General features: G+C 35.4%; 1 protein-coding gene across 5 annotated transcripts; it reads left to right on the forward strand.

Moving 5' to 3' along the window:
- Positions 1–13,132, forward strand: Vdac3 (voltage dependent anion channel 3). 5 transcript variants are annotated; one of them, XM_015506239.1, is made up of 10 exons: positions 1–63; positions 2,797–2,865; positions 3,422–3,471; positions 4,568–4,570; positions 6,702–6,854; positions 7,808–7,860; positions 9,178–9,405; positions 11,005–11,155; positions 11,969–12,026; positions 12,608–13,132. In XM_015506239.1, the coding sequence occupies exons 2-10, from the start codon at positions 2,799–2,801 to the stop codon at positions 12,697–12,699; spliced, it is 855 nt and encodes a 284-aa protein (XP_015361725.1). In that variant the 5' UTR covers positions 1–63; positions 2,797–2,798; the 3' UTR covers positions 12,700–13,132. The 5 variants fall into 5 exon arrangements, with proteins under 5 accessions (XP_015361725.1, XP_015361727.1, XP_015361728.1 ...); XM_015506240.2 differs by lacking the exon at positions 1–63 and adding an exon at positions 180–342; XM_015506241.2 differs by lacking the exon at positions 4,568–4,570.

Raw genomic sequence — 13,132 nt, forward strand, 5'->3', positions numbered from 1 at the left:
GTTGGTTTGAAGAAGACCTTCAGCGTTGCCCTGACGGAGCCGAGACAGGCCCTTAGGTTGGAGGTGAGGCGAGCTGAGGCCGCGTACCCGGAAGACCTGGGAAGGCCGGAGAGTGGGGGGACTTGATCCAAGGGAGATCGACGGAGGCGGGCCTAACAGAGGGCGGTGGAGGGAGACAGCGGTCTAACGGGGCGCGGGCCGGGCAGGCCGCAGAGGGCAGAGGGGACGCCGACTCCTGCCAGGGACCTTGCTCCTTGGCCGCCTCAGGTGATGGAGCCGCAGCGAGCCGCGACCTTCCTACCACCCCGCGTGCGGACAGGACTTTGTAAGGCTAGAAAGGAGGTCGGTTTCTAGGGAAGTTGGGTCCTTGAACCCCAAACAACTCCCGCACCCTCGCCCTCACCTTTCTCTCTGGAATTGTTGACCAGCGGGGTCTTACACTGCTGGCCGAAGGGAGGATGCTGTCCGTGCAACTTAAAAAGCAGAAATGAGGAACAAAAGAGGGCTCTCTACTGACTGTCAAGTTTGTGGTTGTGTAAAGCAATATTATCTAGTTAACGCCTTTTTAAAAATTTCAGTCTGCGTCTAATGCAACCTCGGTACACGGTGCATGTCTACGAAATACATTTTGTAGAGCTAATAGAAATATGTGGTTATAGCTTTACTCTCCAGTAACAGGAAATCTCCCTGACTTCTTGCTTTTTGCTTGATCATACCAGCAATGCATTTCCCGTCAGAATCATGGACCTGAAAAATAATATTAAATTAGGCAGAATTGAGATCAGTAAACTAAATCAGCTACTTGACTTTTGCAAAATATCTGATACTGTTTTTGAAAAATAACAAAATGAAAAAGATTAAAACTAGTACCTAGAGGAATATATATGGGTGCTTGTGAATATTTCAGTGTATCTTTTCTCTTGTCACTAAGAAAAACTGAAAGCTTTAGACATTTCTATTTGAATACATAATTCCTGCATTTCTATACTTATCTCCCAAAATACAGGCTTCTGGCAAAATTTCAACGAATGAATACTAACATCGATTGTGATCATAATACGAAGTTAGAATTGAGAATATGTAAAAGTCTTGAATTGATTATTGAAATATAAGGGACTGAATTATAAAATAATTGCTCTGGAAGTGAACTATGAAACTCTGTAGCTTAGAGCACAGTTTTATTCTGGTTTGAGTCAACATATCCATACCACTCTTTTACCTTTACTACATTCTTTCCTCTTTGCTTTGTAATTTGGTGGTGGGGGGGAATTGAACTTGGGGCCTCCTGCATGCCAGGCTAGCATTCCACCACTGAGCTACATTGCTAGCTTATATTCCTCTAAACTTTCTATATGGTTTTATATATATTGTACATGAAATTATGCATGTATGTATATAAAATACTCTGTCCTCTTAACTTTATATCATAGTGTCTGTTATATTTACAGGTTTAGATTAAGGAACAAACTTTAATGAATTCTCAGTTAAGAAGTTCATGAGGACTGGGGCTGTAGTTCAGTGGTAGAGCACTTGCCTATTCTGTGTGAGGCACTGGGTTCCATCCTCAGCACCATACAAAAATAAACAAATAATAAAGCTATTGTGTCCAACTATAACTAAAAAAAATGTTTTTTAAGTTCCTCCTTAAAAAAATGTAGTACATGAAGCACTTCAAGTATGATGGTCAAGTATGATGGCATAATTAGAAACTTAGCAGAAGTTCAGATTAAGAGCTAGACTAAATATAAATAGCTGGACTAAATATAAATAATGCATAAATAAATAGTTTGAATGCCTAGATGATTCAGGTGTAGTAATTGTAAGTGCTAGCTGAAACTCTGGATTTTTCTGGTATAATAAAAGTGTGCTCATGGAACTGGTTAAAGTGGTTCTGTAATTGATAAGACATGGCTTTTGAGTCTGTGAGATGCACACAGCAGAACCTGCTGCAGGAAAGAACTTCCATTATAGAAAAAGGGCAAAGGAATTGTGTTGGTAGCTATGGCGAATTTGATGTGAAGGTCATGTTGGCAGTAGACAAGTTGGGGCAAGATGTAAAGTCAAGGCAGCTTAGGTTTTCAAAGTTATAACTGCAGAGTTTACATCAACTTTGGTAAACAGATTACTGAAGGTAGAATTTATCCTATTTTAGTTAATGATAAAATTATAAACTTTAAGAAGAGCTTTGAAAAAGACCATATTCTGGATGAATACATTTCAATTAGTATGGTAGCTTTTATTTTAAGGCTTCTTTTAAGCCTTGTTTCAGAGAAGCAAAATGTTAATCCTGAGGATTTTTTCCTGTGTGTGTGTGGTGCTGGGGATTGAACCCAGGACTTTGAGCATGTGTGCCATCACTGAACTATATCCCTAGCCCCAACTCTGAAGGTTTTGGTTACATATATTGTTACAGTTCCATAAAAATTTTACCTTGTGGCTGTACGCAGCTCATTGGCTATATAAAGTCCAGTAAAGCTTTTTCTGAAGTAAGTTTTGAAGGTTTTGTTTTGTTTTTAGAAGAGTATCATTTAACAGAACACCCCCCTTCAGCCTGTGAGAACTTTCTTTTCTTTGAAATGTAGTCAGAAAGATAACTTCTGACTCTCATGAGAAAACCTTTTATTTTCTAGTGTTCTGGAGAGCTCTTTTTTTAAGGAGCAGAATGCCTTTTCTTAACTTTGACATTAATGATGCAAAGGAAGAAAAAAACTATGCCTCACAGGAGGAAAGAGTAGAACAACTTTAGGTGAATACATACTAAATGATTACTCCTTTGTTCTCATCTTTCTTTATAAGATATGTGTAACACACCGACTTACTGTGACCTAGGAAAGGCTGCCAAGGATGTCTTCAACAAGGGATATGGTAAGGATATACTATTATAAATCTCCAGGTTTGGGTAAGGGTTAGTGTTGAATAGCTACTGTGTGTACAATAATGTGTTAGTAAAATAATGGTAAGCCAACATTAATTTACTTTACAAACTTTAAGGGGATAGCTATTAACAGGCTATTAGACTTCATTCTTTAGAGATAGAGTTCCTTAAAGCATTTATTTTTAGGTTTTAAAATTTTTGGCTGTGCACATTTAATTTTTTCCTGATAATATTAATTGTATATTTCAACTTGTATATATATATATTAGCATAGTATTTTCCAGTAATTTTGTTTTTTAGAATAGAACATATTCCTTTCATTCATTTGTTCTTTAATTTATATTTTAAAAGTATGTCTTTATTCATTTTGAGGGTCTTAAAAATTATACTTATTTCATTGTAATGCAGTTTCTTCTGGAATACTCACCTAATGAGAATACCATGTATTTTCCATATGGAAAGTATTCTGTGCTATTTTCATAATTTCTGAGTGAAAAAAAATGGTGTGTCACATTTTGTATATTTTGTTTTTGTTTGTGTATCTAGGGTTTGGCATGGTCAAAATAGATCTGAGAACCAAATCTTGTAGTGGAGTGGTGAGTAGCTATTATATTTTGAATAGATGTAGCATAATTAACTTAAAAGGAACTTGCTTAAAAATAATTATTAATCTAGTTAAGTGGATTGGCATACTTTTGGAACTGTGCTCTTTCTTACAGTTTTGTTCTGCTCTTGATTTCACTAACTCAGCCAGTGAAACCTATAGACAATCAGATTGAATGTGGCAGAGATACTTGTATTTGTCATAATGAGAATATTCTCCATCATACTCTTAGAAGATAGAGAATATGTATTTTTGACTCATATCATATCTTTGCATTCATGAAAATATATTACCAAAAACTTTATTGCCATTATAATGGGTTCATGTATGTTTTTTAATTAATTTCAATTTCTGTCTCTTCATGATTAGTTAAAACAAAATGTAGAAATAAAAGTATTTCTACATGTATGCACATCAGTAATTAATTCTTTAATTTTTAACTGATGATGTTCTTAACTTCCAGTCTTGTTCTCTCCCTTTCTTTTTTTTTTTTCCTGGTGGTGCTGGGGATTCAGTTTTGAGGATTCAATTGTCTCATGCTAGACAAGCATTATACTACTGAGCTATGTCCCCAGCCCCAACTTGTCCTTTTTTCCCCTGGAAGTAAGAATATAGTAAAGGATGTATTGACATATTTTCAAAGCATCATTAACCAAAGTTTTTATTCAGGAAATCTCAGCAAATAGGTTAACTTTTTATTAACTTCATTCTCTGATTTCTCCTCATGAGCTTCATCTTTTGTTTGTATTTACCTATTTGAACCCATGCAAAGTTTATTTCTGGAAATAAAGATTTAATTAGAAGGACAGAAGCATGTGGAATTTCTGTATATTTTCTGTTGGACTCTGTATAATTTTTGGTTTGTCACTGTCATTCTTTTTCTGGGATTCTGTAGCATAAATAAATATACATATTCACCTGCCCTACTGATATTGGCATATTGTATGTATGGCTATGTGAAAATAGAAAAATCATACATGTTTTGAGTAGGTTTTGGAATTTGTGCAAGTTATGTTTGTGTTGTGAATGTTATCAACTAAATTTTATCTCCCCTTTCATGCTGCTGTGGTGTGATTATATTCATTCAGATGGTAAGGAAAAAAGCTTATTTGTTTTTATGGTTGCTTTTGGTCTTGGGACTTGAAATTTAGGATAAATTTCATTCACTGTTTCTTAGATTGTATCTGCATATTTTTATCATACAGCATCTATTTAACAGTGACATTTTTGTTCTGTTGCTTACTAACATGTAATATAGAGCTGTGGATGTTATATGCATGTTATAAATATATTTTTCACTTATTTGACCTAAGTATGAAATTAGACTGAAGCAGTTGTGGGTATGGAGTTCAACTTAGAACAATCTAGTCTTCTCTGAGATTTTTACCTCTAGAGGTTTAGTTTCTTGACAGAGCTTCAAACTAAGAAAAGTTGACAGTAAGAAGGAAGACATGTAGACTATATCACTTTAATTTTATTCATAAAATTTTTCTAACACCAAAATTAATATCTGTGTTTGCTATGCTTGACAAATTTATGAAAATGTAAAAATACTAAAACAAAACAATTGTCACATTAAAGAATTACATGGACTGTTAAACATGACTAATATTTTATCGCTTTTTTTCTAAGGCCTTGCTCTAAATGTGCAGCATGATAGTCTCTTTGAAAGCTTTCTGTGTGGTGCTGATAAACAGATCACAGTTTCCCAGTTGTTTCATCTGCCTGTGGAACTCGAGTTAGGGGGCAGGGTTTTGTTAAAGGGAGGATTCATATTGCAGGCAGTGAAACAGAACTCGTCAGGGTTGGCAGCCTTTTATTCTGTTGGCAGTATTTCAGAAATGCTCCTTGCAAACAGGACCAATCAGAATGTTTTTTTCTTGACAGTTGTAGATTGTCAGTGACAGGTGTTGACTGTTTGCATGCCCCTAGAAGGAGGTCTATTTCTAATTGCTTATTGTCATATGACTGAAAGGATACTTAAATTGGGAGGAGGATATACTTAAGGCATTCATAGTAGCTGTTGGTAGAAAGCAACTTTATAAGGTAACAGGATGGAGAAGAAGGAAAGAGGGATAAATTGTAGCATTCTACTTTATTGTGAAAAATAGGTAGATAATTTCAAGTATTGAAATTGTTTATGTTGAAAGTTTTGTGGATAGTGTTGTAGACAAAAGCAGTTAATGTTTTCACAACATTGTGAACGTACTTAATACTTCACGTTAACGTGTAGGCTGTACACTTGAAAACTGTTAAAATGCTAAATTTTATGTTAAATGTATTTTTCCACAATAAAAATACATTAGAAAAAGTAATAGGCTGGGGGTTTAGCTCAGTGTTAGAGTGCTTGCCTAACCATGCACAAAGCCCTGGGTTTGATTACTAGTGCTGCAAAAATCAAACAAAAAACCAAAGCACTGATTCTATTAATGGGGAGGGGTAGTGCTTTGGGCTTTTTAAGGACCTCTAGATTTAATTAGTAGTTTGAAAGGCATTACAGAGAACTGATGATGTTTTTTAGACCATGAAAGTAAAATGTTTAAGATTCAATAATTTTGTCTTTTGGCATTTATTTTTAGTAAAGATATATTTCTTAAGGAGAGAATTATTTTTATTGTTTGCTTGTTTATTTATTTATTTTGACACTAGGGTTTAAACCCAGGGGTACTTTACCCCTGAGCTACATCTCCAGCTTTTTAAAAAATTTTTATTATAATTACTTTATTTTATTTGTTTATTTTTATACAGAACTAAGGATCGAACCCAGTGCCTCACACATGCTAGGCAAGCAGTCTGCAACTGAGCTACAGCCCAAACCTCCATCTCTTTTTATTTTTTTATTTTGAGACAGGGTTTTTCAAAAAGTTGCGTAGGGCCTCACTGAGTTTGCTGAGGATGGCTTCAAACTTGTAATCTTCCTGCCTCAGGCTCCTGAGTCACTGGTATTACAGGAGTGTGCCACCCACACACAGCTTGAAGGAGAGACTTTAAGGTGCCCATTTAGGAAGAGTATATAGAACATTAAATATCAAAAAAGAAAGATGATTAATTAAGATATATATTAAGAGAGGAAAAGCAGAAGGAAAGCAGGATTGCTATAAATTAGGGCACTGGTATAAAAGTAAATTGTATTAGTTTCTGATGCATTGAGCTCTGGTTTCTGAAATTAATGTTTTCTCTTGGATGAGATAATTTTAAAGTAATTATCTTTTTGTTTATCAGGAATTTTCTACTTCGGGTCATGCTTATACTGATACAGGGAAAGCGTCGGGCAACCTAGAGACCAAATATAAGGTCTGTAACTATGGACTTACCTTCACCCAAAAATGGAACACAGACAATACTCTTGGGACAGAAATCTCTTTGGAGAATAAGGTAAGAGAAAGCATTAGAAGTTATTTGTAGGTTCAGTTTCTCTTGAAGATTGAATGATGAACAAACCCCAAATATAATCTGAATGAGGTCTTACACCATATCTAATAGCTGTATTTTTTCTATGCATGTTTTTTTTTTTTTGGTATGTCTTACATTTCTAGAAATAAGGCTTTGTTTGTGAGTCCTCTGATTATTACATAACATCTTTTCTGATCAGTTCTGATTATTTTGTTATATAGTTGAACTTTTTCTGAGTAGAATAAACTATTTGCAGTAGTTTAGTTTTGTAATCATTGTAAAATTGGCTCCACAAAAAAATGTTTCTAAAATTCTTTAACATTTTCAAGGAGAAATATCAGTAGACATTTGTCAAGTGCCCACTATGTACAGGGCACTGTTTTTAAAAGTATATCTGTATGCACGTTGTCATATAAACAGATTACAGCTGAATAAATTATTTAAGTTGACTTGTTATATCATTATAGTAACTTCAAGAGAATGTAGCAAGATTATTTTGTTGTATTGGAATTTATTATTTTTGTTCTATAATTTATGTTATTTGCCTTAATAGGATTTGGCCTATACATTTTAACCTCCTTTTTTGAGATGGGGTCTCACGATGTTGGCCGAGCTGGCTTTGAATTCCTGGGCTTAAGGGATCCTCCTGCCTCAGCCTCTGAAATAGCTGGGACTACAAGTACCTGCCCAGTTGGCTCAGCTTATAACCTGTTTTTTGATGGGAGAACCATGCGGAAGGCTAGGGGTGAGGGACGAGGAATAAGGGGACAGGGAAGGATGGGAGGTAATTTATTATATAATTTAATATCTGGCTTTCTTTAATGACTTCCTATTTTTGTTAAAGAGGAAGTTAAAGGAAACTTAAAAATTGGCTCTTTGAGTCAAATAAAGTATTAAAAATTACTAATTGTTCATTTAAAATCTTTGTTTTTCAGTTGGCTGACGGGTTGAAACTGACTCTTGATACCATATTTGTACCGAACACAGGGTAATTATCTAAACCCTATTTTATGAACTGTTTTTGAAGCCTTAAAGGTTTAGAAGGGAGTTGCGATGAAAGTTTAGAGGCAGAGAGAAATTAGGAGGCTCCTGTTAAGAATACTAGAGATCTTGTGTATAAAAAGATAAAGAAAGATCCTTGAAGTAGGATAGCATTTTCATTTGAAAATTGAACAGATGAACAAAAATATATGTATCTATTCCAGAGAGGCATATTGTAGAAAAAAGTTTGGGAGCTAGAAGGGTCTAAGACCATAGGTATATCTTAAGCTGTTCTAAAGATTGATGGGTATGGTATTCTTCTGAGAAGTTAATTTCTGAAGCAAATAATCTTCAGAAGATAATATAATTTATGGACTCTAAAACACCATAATGAATAGTTTTGCTACTGACTTGATTTCTTAGCATACTCTGTAAAGAATGTGGATGTGTTATTTCCTCTAAGTTGGTTCCCAGCTATCTGAAGGACAAAGGTACTGCATAAATGGAAAGTAGAATTTCTTCTCAGTTGTAACTAGTATCTTTCCTGTTACATGCTTAGTTACCTTTAGGACTAATATTCTCATCAGAGATTTGAATGGAATAGGACATGGATTATTAAGAACTAATTTTGTCTGTTCAGTACTATTCTTCAAAATAATACATTTCTTTCCATGATAAGTTAATTATGTATATTGGGTGTTACTTTTGTGGCATTTGCCAACTTATAAAGAGATTTAGTTCTCATATGTCTGTATACCTACATCTCCAGTATTAATTTGGCACTGAAAAATTTTATTCCTTTTTTAATAAAGTTTTAATTGACATTTTACATGTTTTATGGGTATTGTGTGGTGTTTTGATATTTGTATACATTGTGTAATGTTCAAGTCATAATAAACGCCTCTGAACATTTATCATTTCATGGTGAAAACATCAAATCCTTTTTTCTTTTTTGAATTATATATAGTACATTATCTTTATCTATAGTAACCATACTGTGCAATAGAATGCCAAAGCTTAATATTTCTCATCTAACTTAGAATCTGTTGACCAACCTTTCCCCTTATAGTTTTATTTATGCCTTTATAAAATTAATCATGAAGGTATCCTGTTATTTGAACTTGCAGTGAAGAATAGATAATAATAGTGTGTACATTTCTAATATTAGTAAACTTACATTTGTAGAGCTAAGAAATCTGAAACATTTTTACCATCCTTATTCCATCTACCAAAACAGTATTTACTTTGGGAGAGAGATGGTCTTAACTCTAAAGATTCCTGCATAATAGTTGAAACTTATGTTGTTCTCATTTGTTTTTTACAGAAAGAAGAGTGGGAAATTGAAGGCCTCCTATAAACGGGATTGTTTCAGTGTTGGCAGTAATGTTGATATAGACTTTTCTGGGCCAACCATTTATGGCTGGGCTGTATTGGCTTTTGAAGGTTGGCTTGCTGGCTATCAGATGAGTTTTGACACAGCTAAATCCAAACTGTCTCAGAATAATTTCGCCCTGGGTTATAAGGCTGCAGACTTCCAATTGCACACTCATGTGTGAGTATTTATAAATTGATTCTTCTTTAGTACCAGTGCATTTGCCCCCCAAAAGGTGATAGTTAGCATATTGAGAAGATTAGAAGTGATAGTAATATGCCGTGGAGGATACCCAGCCTTGCTGTGTTTTCATTGTCAGCAGAACACTGTCAGGAGGCCAGTGAACTTAGTGCATATTGCTGCACTACTGGTAGTTACTGGCTTCTCAGCCTTTACCCCAAGCTTTATTAAGCTCTAGAAACTGTAGGAGAACCACTACTTAAGAGACAACCCAGAACATGGGTTATCCTCTGGGTATAAAAAATCTTTTGGAGAGTTCTGCTTCTTCCTCTGCTACCCTGCTATCTATGCTATCTGGGCCATATCTGGAAACTGGTCTGTTTGGATTACTAAGAACATCTTCTGTTCTTCTATATTGATTGGAGCATCCTCAGTAATTCTATGGAGGTTTTCAGGTATCCTTGGTCAGAACTGCTTCTCCTATTACATTCAGAAGTAATAGAAGTCCTCAGAGCTGTCCTGGGATTCAGTTGTGTAGCCTGCACTCTGTTGGCTGAATGAATCTGTACTTGTGTTTTAAGTCTTGGCCAACTGAATATTGTACTGTACCAGGACATAAAAGAAAAGGGTAATCCAGGCATGGTGGCAAACACCTGTAATCCCAGTGCCCTGGGAGGCTGAGACAGGAGGATCATGAGTTCAAAGCCAGCCTCAGCAAAAGCAAGGTGCTAAGCAACTCAGTGAGACCCTGTCTCTAAATAAAATACAAAATAGGGCTGGGGATGTGGCTCAATGGTTGAGTGCCCCTGAATTCAATCCCTGGTACCAAAAGAAGATAAAAGGGTAAGATAAGTGTTTTTGAAGTATTACAGATTGCTCTCCACTAGATACTCTTATTCACTTATGATGGCTAAACAGAGTCAAACAGTGATATAGATAGGCATTGATACTGGTAAAATGGGAAACATGAAAGCTCATCTGTGATGCTTTAAATCTATAATTGAGGTGCTTCTCTGGTGCCCCCTCGATATCTTAGGGATATGTTTTCTCACTCTAGGGCTATGTTTTAAATAACATCCAGATTTGGCTTTCCCATATTTCTGCTTTTTTAAAATTTTCATAATCTTTATTGAACTCTACTTTGAAGTTTCTAAATTTTATGAACATCCCAAAGATCATATTTACCTGCCTTTGTGCATAATTGAATCAATCTAAGAAACTTACATTATAGCTGGGTGTGGTGGCGAATATCTGTAATCCCCGCAACTAAGTAGTCTAAGGAGGAGGATCACAAGTTTGAGGCCAGCCTCAGCAATGTAGGGAGACCCTCTCTCAAAATAAACAATAGAAAGGACTAGGGATGTAGCTCAGTGATGGAGCAATAAATGAATCAAATGTTATTGTGTTCTCATTAGGTGATTATAAATTGCGCAGCTGGATTAAGTTCCTTGTTTAATGGTCATTTATGTTAGAAATTTGCAGAAATCTTTAGTTGCAAAATGGAATCTATATTTAGATACTCTTAGAATTTGTTTCCATGTCATAATAATGAATGGTACAAACTAATATTTATGACTTTTTCTTATGCTATGAAAACAGGAATGATGGCACTGAATTTGGAGGTTCTATCTACCAGAAAGTTAATGAGAAGATTGAAACGTCAATAAACCTTGCATGGACAGCTGGTAGCAACAATACCCGTTTTGGCATTGCTGCTAAATATAAGCTGGATTGTAGAACTTCTCTATCTGTAAGAATGTGCTACTAGTTTGGATCTGCTCTTATGTTTTCATCTCAACTATAATTGAATGTTGTGATATGATTGTAGTTTGGGCATTCTTTATTAATTTTAATGAGTTAGCTCATTGTGTAGTAAAAAGATAATTGTGCCTGGGGGTAGGAATTATGGATTCTACTCCTAGCTCTTCCTCTGTTTGGCTATTGTCTGACCTTCTGAAGTAGTTTGATCTCTTTGGCCTTAGCAATTTCTTATCTGTAAACTCATGGGATAGGATTACTATTCTTGTTGTTATTGGTAGTTCTTAATAATAGTAAATCTACTCTTAGATTTCAGGGACTTAATGCTTAGGCTTTCCATATACTATTTCATTTAATCCTCACTACTGTATGTGATGAGTAGTGTATCTTTATCTCTGATTTATAAATGAGAAAAATGGTCTAGAAAGGTCAAAGTCACAGTTTGTGGCAGTGTCAAGATTTGAACCCATATCTGATTTTCTGTCAGCAGAGTTCATGTTATAACCACTGTCAGGTTGTAAACTAGCATTTCAAAGAATTCAGTTCATAGGCATATACTGTGCATTAAAAGAAATTTGCTCAGGGCCTTTAAGCACACATTCTCAAAGTTGCCACTATTCCTCCCAGCCCTATTGACTTCTTAAAAGGCTAATCTTTTTATTTATACAATTTTCAGTTTTACTAATTCTAGTTTGGCTCCAAAGTGCTTTTAGTTTTGGAAACCTGATGCATGAAGTAGTGGTTGTATTGGCTACATATTGTGAAATTGATTGTCTTCTGTTTTTATTCCATCTCTTAATCTTAGGCTAAAGTAAACAATGCCAGCTTGATTGGACTGGGTTATACTCAGACCCTTCGACCAGGTATGTAAAAGAATTAATAACAGAGGGGTTCAGGTAGAAGGTGAAAAAGGAACCACAAGAGTAACCTATAGAAAGACATCCTACAGGGCTGGGGTTGTGGTTCAGCAGTAGAGCGCTCGCCTAACATGTGCAAGGCACTGGGTTCAATCCTCAGCGCCACATTAAAATAAATAAATAAAGGTATTGTGTCCACCTACAACTAAAAGAAATCTATTAAAGAAAAAGAAAGATAGCCTATAATCATTGTAGGTTGATTTCAGACCATTTTATAACATTTGATCAAGTACTTTCAGATCAAATACTTTCACATAGAAAGAGTTTATTTCTAATTATAATTTGGTCACTCTGGCTTTTTAGTTTGGTTGATCACTCATTGTTTGTAACCCTGAACTCCAAATAAAAGTTTGCTGTGATCATGCTTTACGCATGTCAGATCAGAGGATAATGGATAACCCTATTCCAATTTAGTACAGCTTATACCCAGCTTATAATTCATGCAATTGACTGTCCATTAGTTCTAGAAAACTTAGATCTGATTGTAATGTTGGCAATAACCGACTGTGGTGTTTTCTTCTTCCTAGGAGTCAAACTGACCCTGTCAGCTTTAATCGATGGAAAGAACTTCAGTGCAGGAGGGCACAAGGTTGGGTTGGGATTTGAACTGGAAGCTTAATGTGGTTTTGAGTAAAGCATCAGATTTGTTCTTGGAAGTGAAGAGAAATGAACCCACTATGTTTTGGCCTTAAAATTCTTCTGTGAAATTTCAAAAGTGTGAACTTTTTATTCTTCCAAAGAATTGTAAATCTCCCCACACTGAAGTCTAGAGATTGCAAGTCCATCCTAAGGGAGGTTCTTGAAGGCATGCCTGGAAGTTGTCATGTTTGTGCCACATTTCAGTTGAGTTCTGCAGTGTTAATTTAAATTTGTTCCTCGGCGACAGTGGAGTGTCATGTTAAAGGAAATGACCTGATCCTCAAGTTTGTACATCACGTCCTGCATGTACCATACCACTTTTTCATGATGTTTTAAAATATTGGTCTCTGTGCTATAGTGGAATCTTTGGTTTTGCATCAGAGTAAAATAAAATAAACCCATCACACTTGGAA

The sequence above is a fragment of the Marmota marmota genome, unplaced genomic scaffold (assembly GCF_001458135.2).
Source record: "Marmota marmota marmota unplaced genomic scaffold, marMar, whole genome shotgun sequence".
In the NCBI taxonomy this organism is placed as follows: domain Eukaryota; kingdom Metazoa; phylum Chordata; class Mammalia; order Rodentia; family Sciuridae; genus Marmota; species Marmota marmota.

What these genes read in the sequence shown, in the direction of transcription:
- Vdac3 (XM_015506239.1), top strand. Translation starts at nt 2,799, where the DNA reads ATGTGTAACACACCGACTTACTGTGACCTAGGAAAGGCTGCCAAGGAT. An exon ending in TGTCTTCAACAAGGGATATG is followed by an intron (nt 2,866 to 3,421) that starts GTAAGGATATAC and finishes TTGTGTATCTAG; the next exon opens with GGTTTGGCATGGTCAAAATA. An exon ending in TACTCAGACCCTTCGACCAG is followed by an intron (nt 12,027 to 12,607) that starts GTATGTAAAAGA and finishes TCTTCTTCCTAG; the next exon opens with GAGTCAAACTGACCCTGTCA.